Here is a 24,983-nt window from a genome sequence, read left to right on the forward strand (position 1 = left end):
AAACCGCCTGCTGATTACCACATACCAACCTCGCTCTGCTGCTGAATCAGTATTCCTCCATGTTGAACAACACTTGGAGGAAACACCTGAGGGTGGCAAGAGTGCAGCATGTACTCTGGGTGGGTGGGTTCACTGTCCATCACCAAGAGTGGCTCCGCAGCAACACTACTGATCCAGTTGGTCAGGTCCTAAAGGAAATAGCTGCTAGTCTTGGTTTCTATCAGGAAGGAAAAACCTACTTTACCTCATCCATACCAGGCTGCAGATGTCTGTCTATGACAGTATCAGTAAGAGTGACTGATGGCCTGCCTTCATATTGACAAGACCATCCATCATGTTGTGTGGCACTCAGTGTTCTGAATGGACGAGCTTCAAACAGATCTAATAAATCAAGACTTGGCATTGATGAGGTACGTTGGGTTATTTACAGCAGCAGAAACCTACCCGAACGCAACCAGTAACCTCATAGCCTAGCATATCAATCATTACCATTAAACCAAGGGATCAACACTGGTTGAATGGAGAGTGTACGAGGGCATGGCAGGAGCATACCTGGTGAAGATTTAATAAAAAAAGGACTACTTGTTAGCCAAACAGCACAAGCAGCAAGTGATGGAGCTAGGTGACTCCACAACCAACACATCAGATTGAAGGTCTCTAGTTCTACCACAGCTGGTTGTGAATGGTGGTGGACAATTAAGAAACTCCCAAATATCCCCATCTTCAACGTTAGCAGAACCCAGCACATCCAGGCTGAAGCATTCACAGCAATCCTCTTCAGCCAGACATGCTGAGTGGGTTATCTATCGTAACCTCCTATAGTGGTCCCCAGCATCACAGATACCAATCTTCAGCCAGTTTGATCCCCTCCACATGAAATCAGGAAAGAGGCACTGGATGCTACAGAGGCTGCAGTCCCGATAACATTCTGGCATTAATACTAAAGACCTGTGCTCCAGAACTTGCCGCTCCCCTAGTCAAGCTCTTCCAGTACAGCTACAACAGTGGCATCTACCCAACAGTATGGAAAACAGTCCAGGTATGTCTTGTACACACAAAACAGGACAAATCCAAAACAGCCAATTACTGCCTCATTAATCTACTATCCATCTTCAGTAAAGTGATAGATGGTGTCATCAACAATGCTATTAAGCAGCACCTGCTCAGTTGACACCCAGTTTGGGTTCTGTCAGGGCCGCTCAGCTCCTGACCTCATTACAGCCTTGGTTCCAACATGAATAAAACAGCTGAATACCAGAGGGAAGGTGAGAGTGCCGGCCCTTGACATCAAGGCTGCATTCAACTGAGTACGGAATCAAGGAGCCCATGTAAAACTGGAATCAATGGGTAATGGGCAAACTCTCTGCTGGTTGGAGTCATACCTGACACATGAAGAGGATTGTGGTTGTTGGAGGTCAGTCATTTCCACTCTAGAACATCTCTGCAGGAGTTCCTCAGGGTAGGGTCACAGGCCCAACCATCTTCAGCTGCTTCATCAATGCCACAGACACACACACACACACACACACCCACACACCCCCCCCCACACAATCATAAAGTCAGAAGTGGGAAAGTTTGGTCATCGATGATTGCGCAATGTTTAGCACCATTCGTGCTGCCTCAGACACTGAAGCAGTCCATGTTCAGATGCAACAAGACGTGGACCATGTCCAGGCTTGGGTTGACAGTGGCAAGTAACTTTAACACCACACATGCCAGGCAATTACCATCTCCAATAAGGATTAATTTAACCATTGCCCTTCACTGGTATCGCCACCATTAAATCCCCCACAATCAGCAACCTGGGAGTTACCATTGCACTGGACTGGTCATATAAACACAGTGACTGCACGAACAGGTTGGGGACTAGGAATTCTGCAGTGGGTAACTCACCACCTGATTCTCCAAAGCCTGTATGCTGTCTACAAGGCACAAGTCAGGATTGTGATTGGAATATTCCCCACTTGCCTGGATGAGTGCTGCTCCATCACTCAAGAAGCTTGACACTATATCCAGGACAAAGCAGCCCGCTTGATTGGCACCACATTAGGGGTGGCATGATGGTTCAGTGGTTAGCACTTCTAGCAGTCCCAGGGACTTGGGTTTGATTACACCCTCGGATGACTGTCTGTCTGTGTGGAGTTTGCACATTCCCACTCTGTCTGCATGGGTTTTCTCCGGGTGCTCTAGTTTTCTTCCACAGTCCAAAGATGTGCAACTTAGGTGGATTGGCTATGCTAAATTGCCCATAATGTTCAGGGATGTGCAGGCTAGGTGAGTTAGCCATGGGCAATGCAAGTTACAAGGGTGGGGTAGGGGGCTGGGCCAAGGTAGGAGGCTCTCGGTGGGTTGATGTGGACTTGATGGACTGAATCACCTGTTTCCACACTGCAGGGATTCTACCTACTCATAAACATTCACTTCCATCACCATCTATGCTTAGTAGTAGTTGTGTGTACTGTCTACAGGATGCCCTACAGTAATTTACCAAGGGTTCTTAGACAGCACCTTCTAAACACGCAATTACTACTATCTAGAAGGACAAGGGCAGCAGATACATGGGAACACCACCCACAAGCTCTTATTCAAGCCGCTCACCACCCTGACCTGGAAGTATATTGCTGTTTCTTCGTTATTGCTGGATCAAAATCCTTTGGAGTTCCCACCCCAGTGGTATTGTGGGTAAACCTACAGCACATGGATTGGAGTGATTCAAGAAGGCATCTCACCATTATCTTGCCTTCTGAAGGGCAAGTAGGGATGGGCAATAAATGCCCATGGACCACAAGTGAATTTTTAAAAAAGTGGCCAGTTAAGTCTATTTAGGGGTTTTATTTGACCATGTAAGAGCCTTAATTGGTGACGAGTTGCAAAAGACCCCATTGGATCTTCTCTCCCAGCACTTAATTGCAGAGCTGGTGAGAAGGGACAAGAACCTCTCTAGGGCAAATTTACACCATTATTTCCCAATTTTCACAACCTTCTTGGCACCTCCAGCTAGGAAAATTCTGCTAAGTCCTGCTACAATTGTGTAGGGTTTTGGTGAGACCAAATCTGGAATACTGTCGGGTTTGGGCCCCTAGGTTTGTAATGGGGTGGTATGACAAAGATTCGTTGGACTGATATGAAGATGTTTTGTAATATTAGTGTTACTTGAAAACTTTTTGGGTTCTAAAGTAGACGTAAATCGGGCTGAAGTTGTGCAAAGGTAACATTTACTTTTTAACTTTGCTTTGACCCATGGGTCAAAGCAGCATTTCCAAGAAGTCCTGCGACTTGGTCTAAATGATTTGATCAGCTACCTGGTGAGAGAATTGCTGACCCTGTGAAAGGAAAGTCAAGAGGCTAAAAGCAGCCTTAGTTCAGAAGAAGTGTTGCACACCAGCAGATGTGCTATTTAGCAAGCTGAAACTTGTCAAAGTAATCGGATAAAATGTGTTTTCCATTGGGTGCAGTAAGAAGAAACAGTGAGTTAGCTTATTTGAAGAGAATCCCTTTAGCTGAATATGGTGAAATTGACTGAAAGGAAGCAGTTATGACTTTGACAATTGAATTGAAGACAATATAAGAGTGATACTTTACTGGGGTTAGCTGTCAAGGAAATTGTTGGGCAAAACAAAATCTTTTGTTATTTAATAAGATCTTTTCCAATATCTTGTATATATTTATCTTTTTTTTTCTTTTTCTTTTCTTAAAAGTACATTGGAAGCCTATTATGAATGTGCTGGAAAATGGGATTTGAATAGTTAGGTAGCTATCTTAATGAGCACAAACTTGATATGACGAGCCCTTTTCTGTGTTGTAGACCTCTATTAGTGATAGACCAATAACAATAACCAAGTCACAAAAATAAAACTTGTGTACTATCAAGTCAAGGTTTACTTTTGGATATGACTTATCCTGTATTACTATTGGCTGAGATCATATCCATTGGATTCTGAGGTGAGGATGTTACCTTGTGAGAGATGAGTAAATTGCGCGTATGTTCTCTGCAATTTAGGGTAATGAAGGGCAATATTACTGAACCATTCAAAAATACAGTGGATGCTCAGAGAGAGATTCCCCAACCAGCAGAAACAAAAACATAGTGGCACGGTCTCAGGATAACAGGCTGATTGTTTAGGACTGGGATGAGAAGGGTTTTGAATCTTTGGAATTCTCCACCACAGAGGGTTGTGAATATTTCATCATTGAATATATTCAAAGACCATACGACACAGGAGCAGAAATTAGGCCGCTTGATCCATTGAGTCTGCTCCGCCATGGCTGATAGGAGATTGAGGTTGAAAAACCTGTTTTTTTTTCCCCATAATCTTTGATCCCCTTGACAATCAAGAACCTATCTATTTCTGTTTTAAATCTACTCAATGACCTGGCCTCCACAGCCTTCTGTGGCAATAAATTCCACCGTTTCGTCACTCTCTCTGGCTGAAGACCTTTTCCTTTAACTCTGTTCTATCGGGTCTTCCCTTTACTCTAAGGCTGGGTCCTCATCTCTCCTGCCAATGGAAACATCTTCCCCAAGTCTATGCTTTCCAGGCTGTTAGGTATTCCGTAAGTTTCAATCAGATCAACCCCCTTCTAAGCTCTGAGTATAGTCCCAGAGCCCTCAACAGTTTCTCACATATTAAGCTGATCATTCTCATGAACCCCCTCTGGACCTGCTCCAGGATCAGTACATCCTTCTTTAGTAATGGGGCCTAACATTGCTCACAATACTCCCAATGCGGCCTGACCAGAGCCTTTTCAAACTCAAAGGTATATCTCTGCTTTTATATTTTAGTTCTCTCGAGATGAATGACAACATTGTATTTGCTTTCCTAACTACTGACTCAACCTGCAAGTTTACTTTCAGAGAAATCTGGACCAGAACTCCCAAGTCCATTTGCAGTTCAGATTTCTGAATTTTCTCCTGATTTAGAATTTTCTTCCTACCACTGTGTATGACCTCACACTTTCCCATGTTGTATTTCATCTGCCATTTCTCTGTCCACTCTCCTAATCTGTCTCAATCTTTCTGCAGCCTCCCTGGCTCCTCAATACTACCTGCCTCTCCACCTATCTTTGTATCATCTTTGCAGCCAGGATGCCCTCAGATCATTCATCCAGATCATTTAATGTGTAAAGTGAAAAGTTGTGATCCCAACACTAACCTTTGTTACCAGCTTCCATCCTGAGAAGGACACTTTTATTCCCACTCTCTGCCTTCTGTCAGACAGCCAATCTCCCCTCCATGCTAGTACCTGGCCTCTAACACCATGGGCCTTATCTTACTCAGCAGCCTCCTGAGTAAGCTGCTTATTTGGGGCACATTATCAAAGGCCTTCTGGAAGTCCAGATAGATAACATCCATTGGCTGTCCTTGCCCTTTTAGCTGTTCAATAGATTGACAAAACTTTAATAAGCTTGTCAAACATAATTTCCCTTGTCTAAAACTGTGACTTTGTGTATTCATACTTTGACTTTTTTAACAATGCACTAAGACGCCCTTTACAAGAGGTGGGTTGATTAATTAAAAACTAACTAACCTAATCGTTTCTACCCCCTTTGTTTTAAAAAAGTCACATTTACTAACTTCAAATCTGTTGAAACCTTGTCAGAATATAGCAAATTCTGTAAAATCTTTACAAGTGCATGCACTATCTCTCCAGATGTTTCTGGAGACTCTAGGACATAGACTATCTGGACCTGGATTTGTTGGTATTTTAATTCAAGTTTCTTCAATGCTTTTTCTCAATTGACAATGTTTAGGTTGTGCACTCTTATTTGTCCTTGTATTTCTGATAGGTAAATCTATATGGTGTCTACCGTCCTAGTCTCTTCTATTTCCTTAATTATCACTGAAACAACCAATGGTGGCGATCACAGTGGGTTGGGCAGTATCTGTGGTGAGAGAGGTAAAAACAATGACTGCAGATGCTGGAAACCAGATTCTGGATCCGTGGTGCTGGAAGAGCACAGCAGTACTCTCTCACTCTTATTTATTCCCTTTTTTTATCAATGTTTGGTGCCCTTTGGTTTTTAAACCACTCCTAGTCCTCCGAATTGTGACTATTTGCAATATTGCCTCCTTTAATCTGATATTATTCTTAACTTCCTTTAGTAACGCACAGATGAAGCTTGTGTGGTACATTATTGTTTCTAAATGGAATAAGAAACATTTTTGAATTGTTTCTTCTTACTACATTTTCAGTCTATTTACCAAGGTCAACCCTAGCCAGTTATTTTCTCATACCGAACTAACTTTAATGTTCTTATTAGTGATTTAGAGTGTGGCACTTTCAAATCCTAACCTTTTTTTACTCCTTCACATCCAGAGTTCTCCTGAGCTGATTCCGCCGTTGTCTTTCTGGGAACATATTGAACCTGTCCTCTTGCCATTTTCACCATGGATGCTTCTATGACTCTGACAAAGTAGCTGTCCTCTGTCTATGGACCAGATTGTATTTTGTCTTTGCCTTTCCTCAGTTCAGTAGTTTCATCCCCAGCCCTTCTTTATCTTGTCCCATAACAGCCCAAAGCTTAACTGAGTGATGGTCATAATCTCCAAAATGCCCCTGCCTGATGTACCTTCCACCTGCTTGGACTCCTTTCTGAATATTAATTTCAGAATTGCCCTTCTCTCATTGGGCTTTCTATGCGCACAGCCAATAAATGCAGCTTAAGAATTTTGTTTGATTCCTAACTTGCACAGTAAAACTATCCCAGTTAATATTTGGGTACATTTAGCCCCATCCTATTACTGCCTCACATTTCTTTGAAACAATTGATTCTCTAACTCCCTGACTCTTTGGGGCCTGTGATACACACCAATAACATGCCTGCCTCTGTGTTTCTTTAAGTCTATCCATATAACCTTATTTGTCAATCCTTTAAAGGTATCAACTCTTCTCACTGCTATAATTAATTCTTTGATCAGTATTGCAACCCCTTCCCCCAGTCTTGTTCGAACACCCTATAACCAGAAATATTGAACTGCCAGTCCTTCCTGTCTTTCAACCAAGTCTTGGTCATAGCTATGATATCATCCTTCCATGTGCCTATCTGTGCTCTCGGCTCATCTGTATTATTCCTCGGGACTCTTGCATTAAAATATGTTCCATTTAGCCTTGCTAACCTCACTACTTTCCTATCTAGCCTGTGTTTTCTGTCTTCCAGACTCACTCACTTGCTCAATTTCTAATACCATCTTGGCTTCTCTCTCTCCTGAGGTACTTCTCAGCATGCATGTCCTTGCCAATCTAGTTTAAATCCATCCCAACAGCAGCAGCCAAACCCCCACCCCATCACCACTGCATTCCTGGTCAGATGTAAGATGTACAGGTCCCAGCTCCACAAAAATAATCCCAATGTCCCTGGAATCTAAAACCCTCAGCCTGCATCATCTCCTCAAGCCATACGTTCATCTGCTCGCTTTTACTATTGTATGTATGACTTTATTAATCTGAACTTTTACTATATTTGAAGTCTTGCTTTTCAATTTCCTACTTAACTTCTTTTAAAGTCTGTTTTGTGGTTTCTCATTTCTCTCTTCCTGTATCATTGGTCATAAGTTTCATGTAATTGTAATAAAATTAAATTTTATTACAATCACTATTTCTGAGCAGATCTGTGGGATTACCTCATTATGAAACACTAGCTTTAAAATTATGTATTCTTAGTTGGCTCCAGAATGTGTTGCTTGGGGAAGTGTCACAAAAGAATTCTCCGAGTCATCTTCCAGGCACCTTTGCACAATTGGCCTAGTCTATATGAAGATCCATGTTTCCCCTATACTATAACACTACCTGTGTTCTAATCTCAAATTTGTGATTTGATGATTTGTCCAACAGTACAACGAATGTAAGGGGGCCTATTAAGTGGTCCCACCAGCATTTTCTGACCATTGCTTTTCCTGATTTTGCTTTCACGCTTTCTATTTCTAGACTTTCAAGTCAAAATTGTCTTTCATTAATGTCACCCTTTCCATCAAGGCTACTTTCATTGTTGCCAACCAGAGAGAATGATAACGAGACTGTTAAAAAAATCTCACAACACCAGGATTATAGTTCAACAGGTTTAATTAGAAGCACTAGCTTTCACAGCGTTCCAAAAGCTCGTGCTTCCAGTTAAACGTTAGATTAGATTAGATTGCTTCCAGTGTGGAAACAGGCCCTTCAGCCCAACAAGTCCACACCGACCCACCGAAGCGTATACCACCCAGACCCATTCCCCTACATTTACCCCTTCACCTAACACTACGGGCAATTTAGCATGGGCAATTTAGCATGGCCAATTCACCTAACCTGCACATTTTTGGATTGTGGGAGGAAACCGGAGTACCCGGAGGAAACCCACGCAGACGTGGGGAGAATGTGCAAACTCCACACAGAGAGCCGCCTGAGGCAGGAAACCTGTTGGACTATAACCTGGTTTTGTGTGATCTTTAACTTTGTACACCCCAGTCCAACATCAGCATCTCCAAATCATAATGAGACTGAGCATTTAGAGTTCTGATCAACCAATAGTGTAATATTGAGTGAAGCCAGAACCAATATTCAGTGTGGTCTGTGCTGCATCTTCCTCAGAGCTTGTTTTACATTCTCTGCTTCTTGAACTGGTATCTTAGTGACACTTGAGTTCTGCCACGTGTTTGTGTAACTCAGACTCAGGAAGCACCTGTGGAAAGCCCATTGATGTAACATTGCATCTGCAGTTCTTGGCCACAGAGGAAGTGGTGGAGGCGGGTACAATTACAACATTTTAAAAGGCACCCAAATGGTGCATGAATAGGAAGGGTTTAGAGGGATATGGGCCAAATGCTGGCAATTAGGACTAGATTAGGTTAGGATATCTGGTTGGCGCAGATGAGTTCAGCTGGCGGGTCTGTTTCTATGCTTTATGACTGTGTAACGTCACACAATCTCTCTAGCTCACTGGGCGCATGATACTAATGACTGTGTGCATGGTTTCATGCAGCAATCTATTGGCCCTCTTGTTATGATCCCGGCTGATGTTAATAGTGTACAAGTCCGATGTTGGAGTGAAACCTGGCTTTTGTAACACAAATGTCATTCCAATAGACAATAGGGAAGGTTAGAAAGAATTTGTTACCGACATCGGTGAGGATTCAAATTCACATTATTCCTTTTATTTAAGCATATCCTTGCAAGCACTCCTATCAGGAAAGAGTTACCATGTCTCAACACTAAGGCTTATTGCTCAGACTCACTCCGGGTCGGTGTGGACCTGATGGGCCAAATGGCCACCTTACTTATTGTAGGGGTTCTTTGATTCAAACTGGTATTCAGCTATTCATTGAATTTTGGGAAATTGTCTGTGCAGTCACTGGATATAAGTTTTCTTAAGCTGACACCTAAAGTGAGCCATTCACTGAATCCACTGTTACTTCAATTTCAGAACATTTCCATGTGTTCCCTAAAGCCGTCCTTCACTGTCTCGCGATCTGCACACTGACTGACTGTTTTCTCTGGATTGTTCTGTTTCTGTGTGTTTCTGGACGCATTGCTGTGCAACAATATTTTTAATAATGCATGGAACAGTTAAACCACAGCCCAGCTCAAGACAAAGTTGGTAAAACCTCAAGAATTCATACAAAAAACACAGACCTACAACCTCAAGTTCTCAAATGAAATTCTAAAAATACCTTCCCCTTAACCCACAAAATACAAAATAGGAATTGAAGTTGTATGCTGTGAATACACTGTGAGAACAACACACTGACCCATGGGTTACATGGGACTGTAAATACCTACTTGTGTGTCTGGCGTCTCATTGTTTGCAGATTTCTGCTGTTTGAGATAAACTGTTCTTGTGGAGATTCAGGAAGGCAGGGACAACAGATGAACAGGGATATTGCGCAGTGAAATTCTTTGAAATAAGTAGCATATTTTCTTCAGTAATAATAACAATAGCTAGAAATACTCGGACAGCATCTGTGTTTTGAATTTATCCAATATTTTGCGTTTTTATTACATATTTCCAGCATCTGCCTTTTTTTTTAATAGGAGACTTTTTGCATAAATTGTTTGTGTAAGTAACCGCTCGCGTGTAGTTTAGCAGGTTGTCACATCCTGAGATCTGGCTTGGGTGAGATCTTATCTGTCACTGATACCAGTTGCTACTGTCTTCCTTTTTGGTGTCTTTGGTGTCAGTGTGTAGGCTAACAGCATACAGTGTAACACAATGCTTAAGGTAGTACTTTGATGTAATGTTAGAGCTTATAATGGCTTTTACAGGCATCCCTGGCAAGAATTAGAATTCTTTTTATCCAGTTAAGATGAAAGGATTACAGTCAGGAGCTATAGAATTTTCAAAAAGTGCTCTGGCAAGAGGAATGAATAGGAAAACTCTGTCCTGTTGTGTTTATATCCTGAAACCCAGTTATTCAAAAGAATATTGACTTTCCTGGAGGGTATAGGTCTGGAGAGAAATAGAACTTGGGGAGGGAAAGAGGGATGATGGACTGCCTAAGGGTTAGGATCAATACTGCGAGAAGGAAAGTTGGGGTTAGTACTGAAAGCAGGAAGGACAGGGACTGAGGATTAGGGTCAGGGCTAGTGCTGAGAGAACAATAGACAGAGACTATGTTTGGAGCTTCGTCCTGATATGCATAGAGCTGGACAATGCCATCTGAAGGGAGGGCGCTGGTTGGTGGAAAAAGCCACTGGCCAATGTCTCATTGCAATTGGCTGTTGTAATCCTGGCTGGCATTACACTTGTGTAATGTTTCAGCAATGGGACATTCCATATTGAAGAGAATGTAGAGAACAGCAACAAAGATATATCTTTGACTTGACAAGAACATAAGTAAAATAAATAGGTGCAGACCTTTTTACCACCTGGAGCCTGGACAGAAATTCAGCACAATCATAGCTGCCGTTTCACACCCACTCCCCATAATCTGCGATTCCTGAGGGAACAAACTCTAATCTCTCTGAGCCATAAACCTACTCCACGATGGAGCATTCACAGCTCTTTGGGGAGAGAATTCCAAAAGATTCACAAACCTCTGAATAAAGACATTTCTCCTCTTCTCAATCCTAAATAATTGTACCTCTTATTCTAAGTCTCTGACCGAAGTTCTAATTCCTTCGCTAGTGGTAACAAAGTTGCCTATTTCTACTCTGTAATACAGATTCCAGCCTGCTCTTGTTAGGTGATGTACAATTGTGACAGCGGCACTTGATGCTGTTTGTACTCTGACCTTATGGTGAGGGAGTGACTGGCAGCCACTGGCCTTGTATTTGAAACTGTCTCCAAAGTGAGGAGTGCCTCCAGAAACTGCTGCTGATGTAACCAGTGCTTTGATGTTGCAATGACAGTTCCTGACACACTTGTTTTCTCATTTTTTCTTCTGTATTACTCAAACTGCAGATCTGATTGGAGGAGTGAAAAAAAGCATAACCATCCTCCGTCTGAGGTTGGGAGAGTAAATTATTGATTTGAGATGCTCTGTAATTAGGATCTTTAAGTCTAATTCATTCTATTGATAAACACAACCGCTTTATTTATTAGCGTGATGCCAAGAAAAACACGATTTACTCATTATCTCCAACACCAAACCAAAGTTGGCACACAATTGCATGTACAATGTCAATACATAAATGCATTGCACTGAATCCCAGTGCTATACAGTGACTGACCTGTCCCCACCAGTACTGTATTCTAGTGTTCTACAGAAACCTGTTCCCCCCCACTATTGTACCCTAGTGTCATACAGAGACGGGCCTGTTTCCACTAGTACCGCGTACTGGTGCTATATAGTGACAGGCCTGTCCCCACCCATACTGCGTCCCAGTGCCATACAGTGACAGGCCTGTCTCCACCAGTACCGCGTCCCACTGCTACACAATGACAGGCCTGTTCCCCCTAGTACCTTGTCCCAGTGCTATACAGTGACAAGCCTGTCCCCACCCATATTGCGTCCCAGTGCCACACAGTGACAGGCCTTATTCTGTGTCAGTGTTAATGGATTGTGTTTCTGCTTTGGTTTTAGTTTGAGTTACCGAACCTTTTTGTGAGAATTTCCAAACCCTCTGAGGATGTCGCGGCGTAGCACACGTCTTAAAACAAGTGGTTATTATCAAGATGATGATGATGCCTCGAGTAGCAGTGGTGGATCTGTTGCCGGAAGTGTTGTGTCCTACAAAGAGAGCTCTGTCAGGTGGGTCTCACTACTCTTAAAATGTGCCCTCTGCTCCTAACTAGAGGCATCAGGTATTCCCAGAAACTGTTTATTGCCCAGTTGTACTTATTCAACTCTCTTCTGTCTGGCGAAGCAGAATGAAACAGAAATGCAAACAATATGCCATCCTTGCTGCTATAAAATTATCTCTAATTGAAGAGATTTAGTGACAGCTTGTGAATCCTGTGCTCCTCAGTGAGGTGAATATTAGCGGAGATCACAAACCCTCTCTGCTGCCATCATGTCCTGAACCCTCACCTTCTCTACTAGGGAGAGGGATATTACAACTACGTAAAGGGATCCAATGCTGGCCTAGCAATAATGAAGAAAAGGTGCCACTTAACATATTTGAATGGCCCATGATTTGGCAATAGTGATACTACCGCTCTTAACATTCTAGGCATAGAAAATCCTAAGATAATTTAGAATGTAGAATCAGGTCATTTGTCCCTCCCATGCCCCTGCCAGTCAATGAAAAGCTAATTAACTTCTTCCACCTACATGCACTAAAGCCATAGACCAGCATGTCGTGACACTTCAATACGCATTCAAACCTTTTAAACGTGGTAAGAGTTTCTGCCTCCACCATCCTCTCAAGCAATGAGTTCCAGATCTCAACCACACTCTGCATGGAAAAAAAACTCCTCTCCCATTGATCTTTCGACCAATCTCTTTTTAAATCAAGAGTGGGTTGCGCTTCGGCGGGTCGGTGTGGACTTGTTGGGCTGAAGGGCCTGTTTCCACACTGTAAGTAATCTAATCTAATCTAAAATTAACCCTCTGCTAAGGTAGGTAGGTTGTTTGTAATTATTTTATCAATGCCATATGTAATTCTAATCCATGGAAAACAAACCCAGTTTATCCTATCTTTCCTCCATACATGTTGTTCAATCCTGACAACCTCTTTCTAAGTCCCTCTGCACTATCTCCAGTTTAATCATTACCTTCCTGTAATGTGGTGACCAGAACTACACACAATACTCCAGCTGTGGTACAGTTACTGTTGTGTACAGCATATCCTCCCTGTTTTTATATTCTGTACCGTGGCTAACAAAGGAAAGAATGCATGCTTTTTCAACTTATCCTATTCCTTTAAAAGATCTGTGGACATAAACTCCATGGTCCCTGAAACAACTCCAGAGGCTGGTGTTCCATGAAAACAGACCCCTTTATTTACAGATGGAGAGTCCGTGACACTGATCCCACTTCCTCGGAGCCAGCTCTGAGCAGAACCTCTGACACTACTGTTTTGATTTCTCTTTAGTGGTAAATCTTCTGTTTCTTTTTTAAAGAAAACCCACACTACCACCAAACAGTGACAATGCTTATTTTCCCGTGTGTGTGTGTGTGTGTGTGTGTGTGTGTGTGTGTGTGTGTGTGTGTGTGTGTGTGTGTGTGACAGTGACAGACAAGTGCATAAATATTTTATATCATTTTCCATCACCAGGAAGAAAAGAAAACACCTGAGTGACCAGTGACAAGTAGTGCCCTCTTTACCACAGTGACACTCCTGTTCTTTTTTCCTCCTTTTTTTTTATATATTTCTGTTTCCCCCACATTATCACCTCCCCAGCACCCATGTTGCGTGTGTGTAGGGGTCGGACACACTGAAGAACAAGTGTGTAAATCTTTATTTATATTCCACCACCAGGAAGAAAGGAAACACCCGAGTGGCCAGTGACGAGCAGTGCCCTTCTCGGGAGAGGGCAATGCTGCGTGATCAAAAAGTGAATGGGAGGGCAGGGATTGAATCAAAATAGAGTTGGAGGGGCAAGTAAAGCACTCCACTCCCTGCAGTGCCCACCTTTCGCTGAAAATCTCATGGATGTTGGTGGACACCATGTGTTCCTTCTCCAGGGACACCTGGGCTCCAATGTAACCGCAGAAGAGAGGCAGGAAACTGGCCGTAACACCCCCCTCCAAGGCCTGCTGCCTGGACCTGTTGATGGCCAGTTTGGCCAGGCCCAGGAGCAGACCATGAGGAGGTCCTCTGACCTACCCTTCTCCCTCTACACAGTGTAGGGCTGATGTGTGACCAAAAACAGAGGAGAAGGTTTTAGCAAGTTTTGAGAAGATTTGTAGCTCCGGTTGGGTTTTTGAGCTGGAAGGTATATAATAAAAATACCATGCAAAGACTGTAACAAACATTACATTGGACAAACAGGCAGAAAACTTACCACCAGGATACGTGAAGATTAACTAGTCCCTAAAAGACATGACCCTCTCTCACTAGTATCCTTACATACAGATAAGGAAGGACACCACTTTGACTGGGACAACACATCCATCCTAGGACAAGCCAAACAAAGACATGCATGAGAATTCTTAGAAGCATGGCATTCCAACCAGAACTCTTATCAACAGACACATCGAGTTAGACCCCACCTACCACCCCCCTGAGAAAAGGAACAAGTGGCTTCACCACAGGAAATGACATCACCAACCCAAACTTATAAGTAGAAAGCAGGAATTTTCAGCATTACTTTGCCTGAGGCCCACTGAAGATGTTACCCAGTAGGGTAATGAAACGTCTGGAAATGAACCTTCCAGCTCAACGAGCAAACCTACATCCAAAAGAGAAGGTTTTTAAGAAAATCAAAGAGAGTGCAAACCCCCACATCCAATATATACATAGTCCACGCACTCCACAGCACCACAGAACAAGCAGTTGGGCTGGGAGTCCATGAACCACTGCAATCTGTGGTTGCAGGGGGCACTCCTGTTTCTTTCGCGAACAAATGTGTAAATGTCTATTTATATTTCACTACCAGGAAGAAAGGAAACACCAGTGTGGCCAGTGACAAGCAGTGCCCTTCTCAAAGGGCAATGCTGCTTGATCAAACAGTAAAGGGTAGGGCAGGGATTAAATAATACAGTTCACTCCCTGTGGTGCCCACCTGTGATGGTCCATGTATATGTTCAGGACCATCGCACCTACCCAAGTTTTACACATTACTGGATCTAAAAAGTTCGAGTAAAAAATGAGGTCTGCAGATGCTGGAGATCACAGCTGCAAATGTGTTGCTGGTCAAAGCACAGCAGGTTAGGCAGCATCTCAGGAATAGAGAATTCGACGTTTCGAGCATAAGCCCTTCATCAGGAATAAGAGAGAGAGAGCCAAGCAGGCTGAGATAAAAGGATCTGACCACACTACAACCATGCTCCTTACCAATGTAGGGCCATCTCTGCAGTTCCTATACCAAACTTTATCTGCTGCAGTGAAAAATGTCTGTTGCTTAGTGGAGTCTTGTGTCTGGCATTGGCATTCCTCATGCCACTTCGCTTTCCCCAACCATTCCTCCGCCCCCCCACCCCAGCTGACTCCAGGTGTAGGAAGACCTGGGCGGCACGGTGGCACAGTGGGCGGCACGGTGGCACAGTGGTTAGCACTGCTGCCTCACAGCGCCTGTAGACCCGGGTTCAATTCCCGACTCAGGCGACTGACTGTGTGGAGTTTGCACGTTCTCCCCGTGTCTGCGTGGGTTTCCTCCGGGTGCTCCGGTTTCCTCCCACAGTCCAAAGATGTGCGGGTCAGGTGAATTGGCCATGCTAAATTGCCCATAGTGTTAGGTGGGGGGTAAATGTGGGGGTATGGGTGGGTTGCGCTTCGGCGGGTCGGTGTGGACTTGTTGGGCCGAAGGGCCTGTTTCCACACTGTAAATCTAATCTAATCTAATCTAATCAGACATAACCTTGTGCGGAGTGTTCTCTCTCTTAGTAACTCTGCTGGAACTGACCATGGCGTTGCATGAGGGGTGGTCATATAATCAAATAGGAACCAGGGCAGTCTGGTATAAAACTGTGAAGCTGTAGGCTGTTTCTTTAAGCCTGCTTTCAAAGTTTGGACTGCTCTTTCAACCAGATCATTGGATGATGGATGGTATGGAGCTTTCTAATATGTTGAATACCGTTTAACTTTAGGAAATGCTCAAATTCCCTGCTGATAAATGATGGCCTGTTATCTGTGACCAACACTTCCGGGAGTCCATGCACTGCGAAAGATGTGTTCAGTTTTTCTATCATCATCCCACTGTTTGATGATTGAACTCTATGCATACCCATCCACTTTGAGTGGGTGTCCACAGTGACTAAGAACATTGAGCCCATGAAAGGACCTGCATCGTCAACATGTAACTGAGTCCAGCATTTACCTGACCATTTCCATGAATGTGAGGAAACTGCTGGGGATAAGTGTCCTTGTTGGCACTCAGGGCACAGCCTCACCCACGCAGCTTTGTCTGCTTCCAAGCTTAGCCACCAAATGTAACTTCTTGCCAACATCTTCAGTTTGGAAATCCTTGGATGACCCTGAAGGAGTCCAGTCAGTGCCTGGCAGAGAACTCTGCACGGGGCAGTCACTCTTGCTCCCCTTAATAAAATACATTGCTCTACTGAAATCTGGTCTCTCTGGGTCCAACAAGGTTTGTTCTGGTTGTGGTGGCCTTTTTTTTTTCCAGGATTGTACCTTTTCTGCGTGCAATGTCTGATAACTAGAAGGGTGTCCAGAAAATTTAGAGCTATTACGGACTCTCCCAGGGGTGGTGTCACTGGTGATGTATCAGTTGGTAGAGGTGGCTAAATGCAATTACCACTTGGCCTCTCAGAAAGTGGTCCAACTTGTAACTATATGCACTTTAGTATTAGAGTCCATCACTGAATTCAGCCTTAAGTTATGGGTGGCACTGTCTTGCCCTCTTTAAGTAGATGTAGTAGGGGTTTGTGGTCTGTTATTATTACAAATTTATGTCTGTGAAGGTGCTGGTGGAATCTCCTGATTTCAAATACAAGTGTCAAACTTTCCTTCTCGATCTAGGCATATTTACGCTCTGTGTTAGCCAAAGTTCTGGATATACATGCTATTGGGTGTTCCTCACCATTGGGTCACCTATGAGCAAATACTACCCCAATGCCATACAGTGAGGTATTGCTTGTCAATGCCAGATCTCGCTGGGATCGTTATGTGACAACACCCTCACAGGATGAGAGCTGTTTTTTCACTTTGTTGAAAGCTATGGCTTGATTACACAACCATTTCCAAGGCTGACCCTGTTTTATTTTAGAGTTTTTTTTTGATTAGATTAGACTTACAGTGTGGAAACAGGCCCTTCGGCCCAACAAGTCCACACCGACCCGCCGAAGCGCAACCCACCCATACCCCTACATTTACCCCTTACCTAACACTATGGGCAATTTAGCATGGCCAATTCACCTGACCCGCACATCTTTGTGACTGTGGGAGGAAACCGGAGCACCCGGAGGAAACCCACGCAGACACGGGGAGAACGTGCAAACTCCACACAGTCAGTTGCCTGAGTCGGGAATTGAACCCGGGTCTACAGGCGCTGTGAGGCAGCAGTGCTAACCACTGTGCCACCGTGCCGCCCACAAAGGTTGGTACTCGGCAGACCTTGCAGAATCGTGGAATTGCTTTCTGGTCAACGTTGCAAAGTGGCCATGGCTCCTTTGTCCCTACATCATCCTGAAAAAACTCTGGGTATTTAATTAGGACTTTACTCCAGCAGCCACTTCCCAAAACCACAAAGGTTGATACGAAGGTGCCAGGACGGAGGCCAGGTTATGAAAGACCTAAGCTTTGGTACGGACATGGGAGTCAGTGCGCTTTTGATTGCCCTCACTTTATGCCTTAATGTGTGTAAGATGGTCTGGTCGACTCTGCAGCCCAAGTAGGTCACTTGGGGTCCCTGGAACACACATTGTTCCCTTCTCGGGTGTATGCCCGCCAGGGAAAAATGTCTACGGACTAGGTCCAAGTTCTCGAAGTGCTCTTTGTTCACCGTTCCTATTATTAGCCCATCATCTAGAGTGGCAATTGTAGCATACTTCTGGGAATCCTCATCTAACTGCAAATGCACATAGCTCATGTCCAGCTTTGTATATAAATCCTCTGTGAGCGGGATTGGGTATTTATCCAGCTATGAAAAGCAGCTTACTGTTTAAAATTCCCCCAAAAAGCAAACCGATCTGGCAGGATTCTAAAGCCTGATTGCATGATTGATGTTGCTCATTCTTCAAACTGTGCTGATTTTATGATTCCTTTGCGATTCAGCCTCCTGATATCTGCCTCTGCTTTTCCCCATGAGGCCAATGGTACTGGGCAGACCTTGCAGAATCGTGGAATTGCTTTCTGGTCAACGTTGCAAAGTGGCCATGGCTCCTTTGTCCCTACATCATCCTGAAAAAACTCTGGGTATTTAATTAGGACTTTACTCCAGCAGCCACTTCCCAAAATGTTGAGCCAATCTTGGCAAATCTTTCTCAACTGATTTCACCCCATCAATTTTGGGCCGGAGTCTTTTACTATAATCAGTGGAAGCCTTAATCTGTAAAAGTTCCCCAGTATAGGTTCTCGGTCTCGATGAAGTTTTACACAGACTTAAGGGTTGGAGACCAGAGTGAATTTTGTTAAAGACTGGTGATCACTGATACAGCCATGCCCTTATCAACCTTCCTGAGAACCATGTGATAAAGGTCTAGAAGTTCTCTTACTCACTTTAGGTCCTAGTGGGATCCCTGCACGTACTGGCAGCAACTACAATGGCTTGCCGGCCCAGATCCTGAAGAAAATTTTAACCATTTGGTCGAGGCATGGCTTTGTTTTGGGCTGACCTGGACGATGTCTGTTTGGAATACATCCCGAGTGAGGCTATGCAATTGCCTTCACTCCAGGGGTGTTCCCCAAGCTCAGTCGGACTGATGAGGGTGTCTGCTTCCACTGGAATACCCTGCAACTCCTATGCTCCATTTGTTGCATTTTCCAATTTTAAAGCCAGTTGTAGTGGCTGTTTGAATTCCAGTTGGGCTTTAGCTAGTAGGCGCTTCTGCATGGTTACTCAATTAATCCCATGTACCAAATGGTGTCTCAGCATCTCATTAAGGGTTAAATCAAAGTCGTGCCTCAACCAGTTCTCTTAATCTAGTCAAAAATCCTGATAGCATCTCAGATTTAAAGGAGACTTGGGGTTGAGATATTCCTTAACTAAATCCATTCTTTCTTGAAAGGCTTGAGTATTTGGTGCCTTGGAAAGTCTAGTTCCTAATAACTGAGAAAGCTGCAGGTCCACAAGCTGTCAGATGAAGTACTGTTTGCTTTTCATTTGCATTATTTTTAATGGGGCAAATGAATTCTTTCCACATATTAGACCCAGTCTTTGATGGCAGGATTGAACCAGTTAAGTGTCCCTAATAACAACATGATGCCAGAAATGCTTTCCCCAACGCAAAGACTGTTGCGAGTGAATTTCTTCAGGAGTGTGCTTTTTTCTCGTTATCACTGAAACAACTGCACAGACGCCAGTATCCCATCACCAAGTCACCCTTTATTTACATATGGAGAGTCTTTGGCACTGCTCTTGCTCACAGAGTGACCAGATCCTCTGATATTCCTGTTTATATCTGTCAGATAAGACTCCTTGAATGAATGCTGATGAAAGGCTTATGCCCGAAATGTCGAATTTCCTGTTCCTTGGATGCTGCCTGACCTGCTGCGCTTTTCCAGCAACACATTTTCAGCTCTGATCTCCAGCATCTGCAGACCTCACTTTCTCCTGGACCAGATTAACAGCCCTGATCAGGGCACTCCTATTTCTGAGGTCTACCTGGTTGACCTTGTTATAATCACCACAATCACTCTGTTCCTGCACGTAATTTGGTATTCTCCCATGTGTTGTGTATTCCCTTCATTGCATTTCCCAAAATGTATTATTTCACATTTACTCAATGAATTCCATTTCTTGTTTTCTGGCAAACTGACGAGATAATTCCCATCATTGTTGTATGTAGCACCCTTGCGACGGATGGACCTACAATGGAGCACTCATGGGGCTGAGCATGCTGGGGATAGCACGTTTAATGAGCTGGTGTCACCACCAGTAATGCCTACACAGACAGATGAGTTGGGTGACCACCAGGAAGGTGTGTAAGCATGTGCAGGAGTCCCCTGTGACCATTTCTCCCCTCAGACAGGTGTGCAGTGTTGGGTACTGTTGAGGGGACTGGCCTCTCAAAGTTGCAGCAACAGCCAGATCAGTGGTAGCATAACTGGCACTGTTGTCCAGCAGGGAGGGTAGAAGTGTAGGCAAGCAGTGGTGATAGGAGATCCTATAGTCAGAGGCACAGGCATTTATGTAGCTGCACGTGAGACTCTGAAAGAGGAGAGTGAGCAGTTGTGGTCCATGTTGATAGGCAGAAAGAAAGATTGTGTCCTACAAAGAGAGTTCAGGGAATTAAGTTGGAAATTGCAAAGCAAGATCTCTATGGTTGTAATCTTGAGAGTACTTGCTGTGTCATATGCCAGTGTGGCTTGGAACAGGAAGTTAGTATGGTTAAACTTAAGAATTGATTGTAGGAGGGTTTCAGGTATGTGGATCATTGTGCTGTCGATGGCAGGTGGGACCTATACAGGAAGGACGGTTGTACCTAAGCTGGAAGGGCACCAATATCTTAGGGAGATTTGCTCATGCAACTTAAAAGGGTTTAAACTTGTGTGCTGCGGGGGACAGGGAGCCATAATGGTAGGTGAGCAGGTAAAATGACCAAGGAGGAGTCCGAGACTAAGCTAAGAGGAAGAACCAACAGGGAGAGTTTACTGAACACAGCAGGACTGGTTGTATGTGGTGTATTTGTTTTAATATGAAGAATTTCATAAATAAGGCAAATTAACTTAGAGCTTGGATGAATATATGTATAACTATGATGTAGCTATTACAGAGAATTCTGGGATTTAGATGTTTCACGTCTGATACAGAGAAATGTAAGAGATAGGGGAGTTGCAATACTGATTAGGGAGAATATCTCATCTGTACTGAGGGATGGTTCATCCAGCAAGGGCAGATGGATAGAGCTCCGGAATAGGAAGAGTGCAATCATTTTGGAAATTGTATTACAGGCATCATAACAGCCAGAGGGTGATAGAGGAACAGATGGGTAACCAGATAATGGAAAACAACAGGTTGGGGGGTGATTTTAACTTCCCTGTAGTGACTGGGATTCACCTCGGGGTTTGGATGGGGGTGAAATTGTTGGGTGTGTCCAGGACAGTTTGTTTGAAACAATATGTAACTACTCCAATTAGGGAAGGATAGTACTAGACCAGATATTGGGGAATAAGCCTGGCCAGGTGATCAAACTTTCAGTGGAGGAGCAGTTTGGGAATGGTGACCATAATTCTGTAAGTTGCTTATGGATAAGGATATGAGTCGTCCTCGGGTGAAAGTATTTAAACTGGGGGAAAGCTAACTACCACAATGTTGCACAGAAACTGGGGAATGTGGATTGGGGGTGGCTGTTTGAGGGTAGACCCACATCTGTCATGTAGGAATCTTTTAAAGGCCAGTTGATTCAAGTTCAGGACAAGCATGCTCCTGTGAAAATGAAGGATCAGGATGGCAAGGTTTCGGAATCTTGAGAACAAGAGAAATTGAGTGTGTAGTCAAAAAGAAAAAGGCGGCATACATAATGTTTAGGAAACTGAGGACAAGCAGCCTTCGAAGAATATAAAGATAGCAGGACAGAACTCAAACAAGGAATTAAGAGGGCTGAAAGGGGCCAGGATTTATCTTTGGCAAACTGATAAAAGGAAAATCCCAAGGATTTACATATTTATATACATAGTAATGGAGTAAGAAGGTAGCTAGGGAAAGGGTAGGTGCACTCAAGGACAAAGTGAATTTGTGTGGAGCCAGAGAAAGTGGGTGAGGTCTTTAATAGCTACCTTGCATTGATATTCAAAAAGAAGGATATGTTGGATGGTGAGTCTCAGGAGGGGTATATTGAGATTTAAAAAAAAGGTGGTATTGGGTGTTTTGGGAAGCATTATGTTGGCAGGCCCCCAAGACCTGATGAAATCTATCCCAGAATGCTGAGGGTGGTAGATGAGGGAATTACTTGGGTCCTGTGAAAAATCCTAATATCCTTTCTAGTCACAGGGAGATGTCCCAGAGGATTGGAGAATACCCAATGTTCTTCCTTTGTTTAAGAAGGTCCACAGGGATAAGTTGGGAAGTTACAGACCAGGAAGCCTTACATCAGCGGTAGGGGAGTTATTGGAGAAAATTCTTAGGGGGAGGATTTAGTTACATTTGGAAAAATATGGACTTATTAGTAATAGGCAGCACAACTCTGTGCAGGCAAGGTTGTGTCTTATAAACTTTAATTGAATTTTTTGAGGAAGTGATAAAGATTATTGAGGCCAGGGCAGGAGATGTTAACTATATGAAGTTCAGTGAGATCTTTGACAAGATCCCTCATAGCAGGCTGATACAAAAGGTGAAGTCACATGGGATCCACAGTAAGTTGGTAAGATGAATATCAAAGTAACTTAGTCATAGAGGACAGAGTAGTGGTGGAAGAATGCAAATCCGACTGGAGATCGGTAACCAGTGCTGTTCTATTGGGATCAGTGCTGGGACCCTAACTGTAATTCATATAAATGACTTTGAAGAGAATGTAGGTGGCTGCTGTTTCGAACTTTAGTTAAGCTACATTCAAATATCAAATCATGTTCTGATTGCCACACTACCAGAATAATGTGAAGGCTTTGGAGACGCCATAGAAACAGTTTACCAAGATGTTGCCTGGTTTCGGGGGTATTAGCTCTGAGGAGAGTTTGAACAAACTCGGTTTGTTTTTTATTGAACATCAAAGGATGAGGGACGACTTGATAAAAGCTTATAAAATTATAAGCAGCATGGACAGTCGGAGTTTTTCTCAGGTTAGAATGATCAGTTATTAGGGGAAGTAGGTTGAAGGTAAAAGGGAGTAAGTTCAAAGCAGTTGTGAAAGGCAGGATTTTTTTTGCACAATGGGTGGTAAGTATCTGGAATGCGATGCCAGAGGAGTTGGCGAAGGCAGATACAACAGCAACATTTAAGAGGCATCTTGGCAGATACATGAATAGGCAGGGAATAACAGGACTGGGTGGAGGCCAAAGTTTAGAAATGCATCATGTGTTGGTGCAGTCTTAGTGGGCTGAAGGGCCTGTTCCTATGCCGTTCTTGTTCTTCTTTGTATCAATGTACCAGGACCCGATGCATTTGTTACAACATGGTGGTAAATCCTTCTGCTAATTAAACCAAACGCACAGAAAAGCTCACCTTACCTCGCCTTGTAATCTGTTAAATATGAGTGACAGAGAACTACCCAAATTTCCACTATTTAACAAAATATATCAATTGTATTCTTTAACTCTAAAGTGAACATTAAACAACAACTATTTACAGCTCTCAGCCGCCTTTCTCTTAAATATTTGTTATCTACCTCCCACTTTATAACAATCTACTGATCCAATAAAGCCGCTATTAAATTTACAACAACTCAGTTTTCAAAACCAGATAGCGGCTGTTTTCTCTGGTATCAATCTTCCTCTGTTTGTAGATCTCCGTGGGTCGTCTTTGGTCTTCTGCTGCAAAGATGTTTCCCTGCCAAAGATAGCTTTCTCGAATGAGTGTAGTAGCAGTCATTCAAATAGCAGATGGTTCTTTCTGGCTAACTGTCCAAAATGCCTGCTTTTTATACCCCCCAAACATCAGTTTGTCTCATTGGTTCGATGTTGTCAAAACAGTAACATTCAAATTTGGCTTTTAGTATTTAAGGGCATACTTTAAACCGCTGTGAAAACAACTGGTATCTAGGTTACAGCCAAAATGTTACATCGGTCAATTTTTCAGCACACTTTGTGATGTGACAGTTACTTGCCAGCTTTCACTCTCTCTATTAAAGGTACAGTACACGCTTTCAACTTCATAACACATTCAAAGATTTTGAAGGAATTGAGAGTAGCAATTGCAGGATCACTGGCCATAATCTTTCAGCCTTCCCTGGACTTGGGGAAGCTGTTGGAAGGCCAAAAAAATTGCCAACATTTACCATTGTTCAAGATAGGTTCTAAGGATAATGCCAACTGTTACAGACCGGTTATTTTATCTTCAGTGGTTGGGAAGCATCTAAAAACAATTATACAAGATAGAATTAGTAGTTACATGGAACAAAGTGGATCGATTAGGAAGGGGAATTCCAAAAGGAAAATTGTATTTAACTAACTTGCTGGAGTTTTTTGAGGTGGTAACAAAGGGTCAATGAGGGTAATACTGTCGGTGTGCTATTTCCAGAAAGTGTTTGAGAGAGTGCCACAGAACAGATTTGTGAGGAAAGTTATAAATTATGAAATAAAAGGGACAGCAGCAACACTGATACAAAATTGGCTGAATAATAGATGATAGCGTATTGATAAATGGATATTTTTCAAGTTGGAGGAAGATTTGCAATGGAATTGCCCAGGTTTTGGAACCCTTGTTTTTCCTGAGAGATATTAATGATCTAGATCTTGGTGTGCAGGGGAAAATTTCAAAGTTCGCAGGTGACACAAAATATTGGATGAATTGTAAACTCTGAGGAGGATATTTTGGAACATTTCCTCGATGCTCCTAATAATAAACCTTTGCAGCATCCTTATTGTAGTCATTAGTTCTCATTCTGAAATTTGGCTAATTTAAGAGACTGTTTGTTCGAGTTCCAGATCTACTCAAAGGGCAGGATGTCCTCCAGATTTCTGGGCTAGCTTTCCTCCTCGCATGACCAAAATCAAATTAACAGACCATAAATTGTTCATATTTTATGTGGGATTTGTCTTCTAGAGAAAATGGCTGCTGCATTTACCTTCATACCAAACTTGATGAATTTTAAAATATATTTTAAGGAGGAATTTCTAGGTACTCTATAAATGTTTGTTTTTCAAAAGTCCAGGTGCTGACCTAAGGGCTTAATGAACCTTTGTCTTTTT

At 43.2% G+C, this 24,983-nt stretch overlaps 1 protein-coding gene across 3 annotated transcripts in view; it reads left to right on the top strand.

Annotated features, from left to right (window-relative positions):
- The window catches only part of sun2 (Sad1 and UNC84 domain containing 2), a 104,240-nt gene that overhangs the window by 12,370 nt on the left and 66,887 nt on the right, over positions 1-24,983 (top strand). For all 3 annotated transcript variants that reach the window (XM_060849400.1, XM_060849399.1, XM_060849401.1), the window contains exon 3: positions 11,999-12,166. In XM_060849400.1, the coding sequence (XP_060705383.1) occupies positions 12,045-12,166 (122 nt within the window). In that variant the 5' untranslated portion in view covers positions 11,999-12,044. The remainder of the gene's footprint in view (positions 1-11,998; positions 12,167-24,983) is intronic.

This window comes from Hemiscyllium ocellatum, chromosome 33 (assembly GCF_020745735.1).
Source record: "Hemiscyllium ocellatum isolate sHemOce1 chromosome 33, sHemOce1.pat.X.cur, whole genome shotgun sequence".
Taxonomy (NCBI): domain Eukaryota; kingdom Metazoa; phylum Chordata; class Chondrichthyes; order Orectolobiformes; family Hemiscylliidae; genus Hemiscyllium; species Hemiscyllium ocellatum.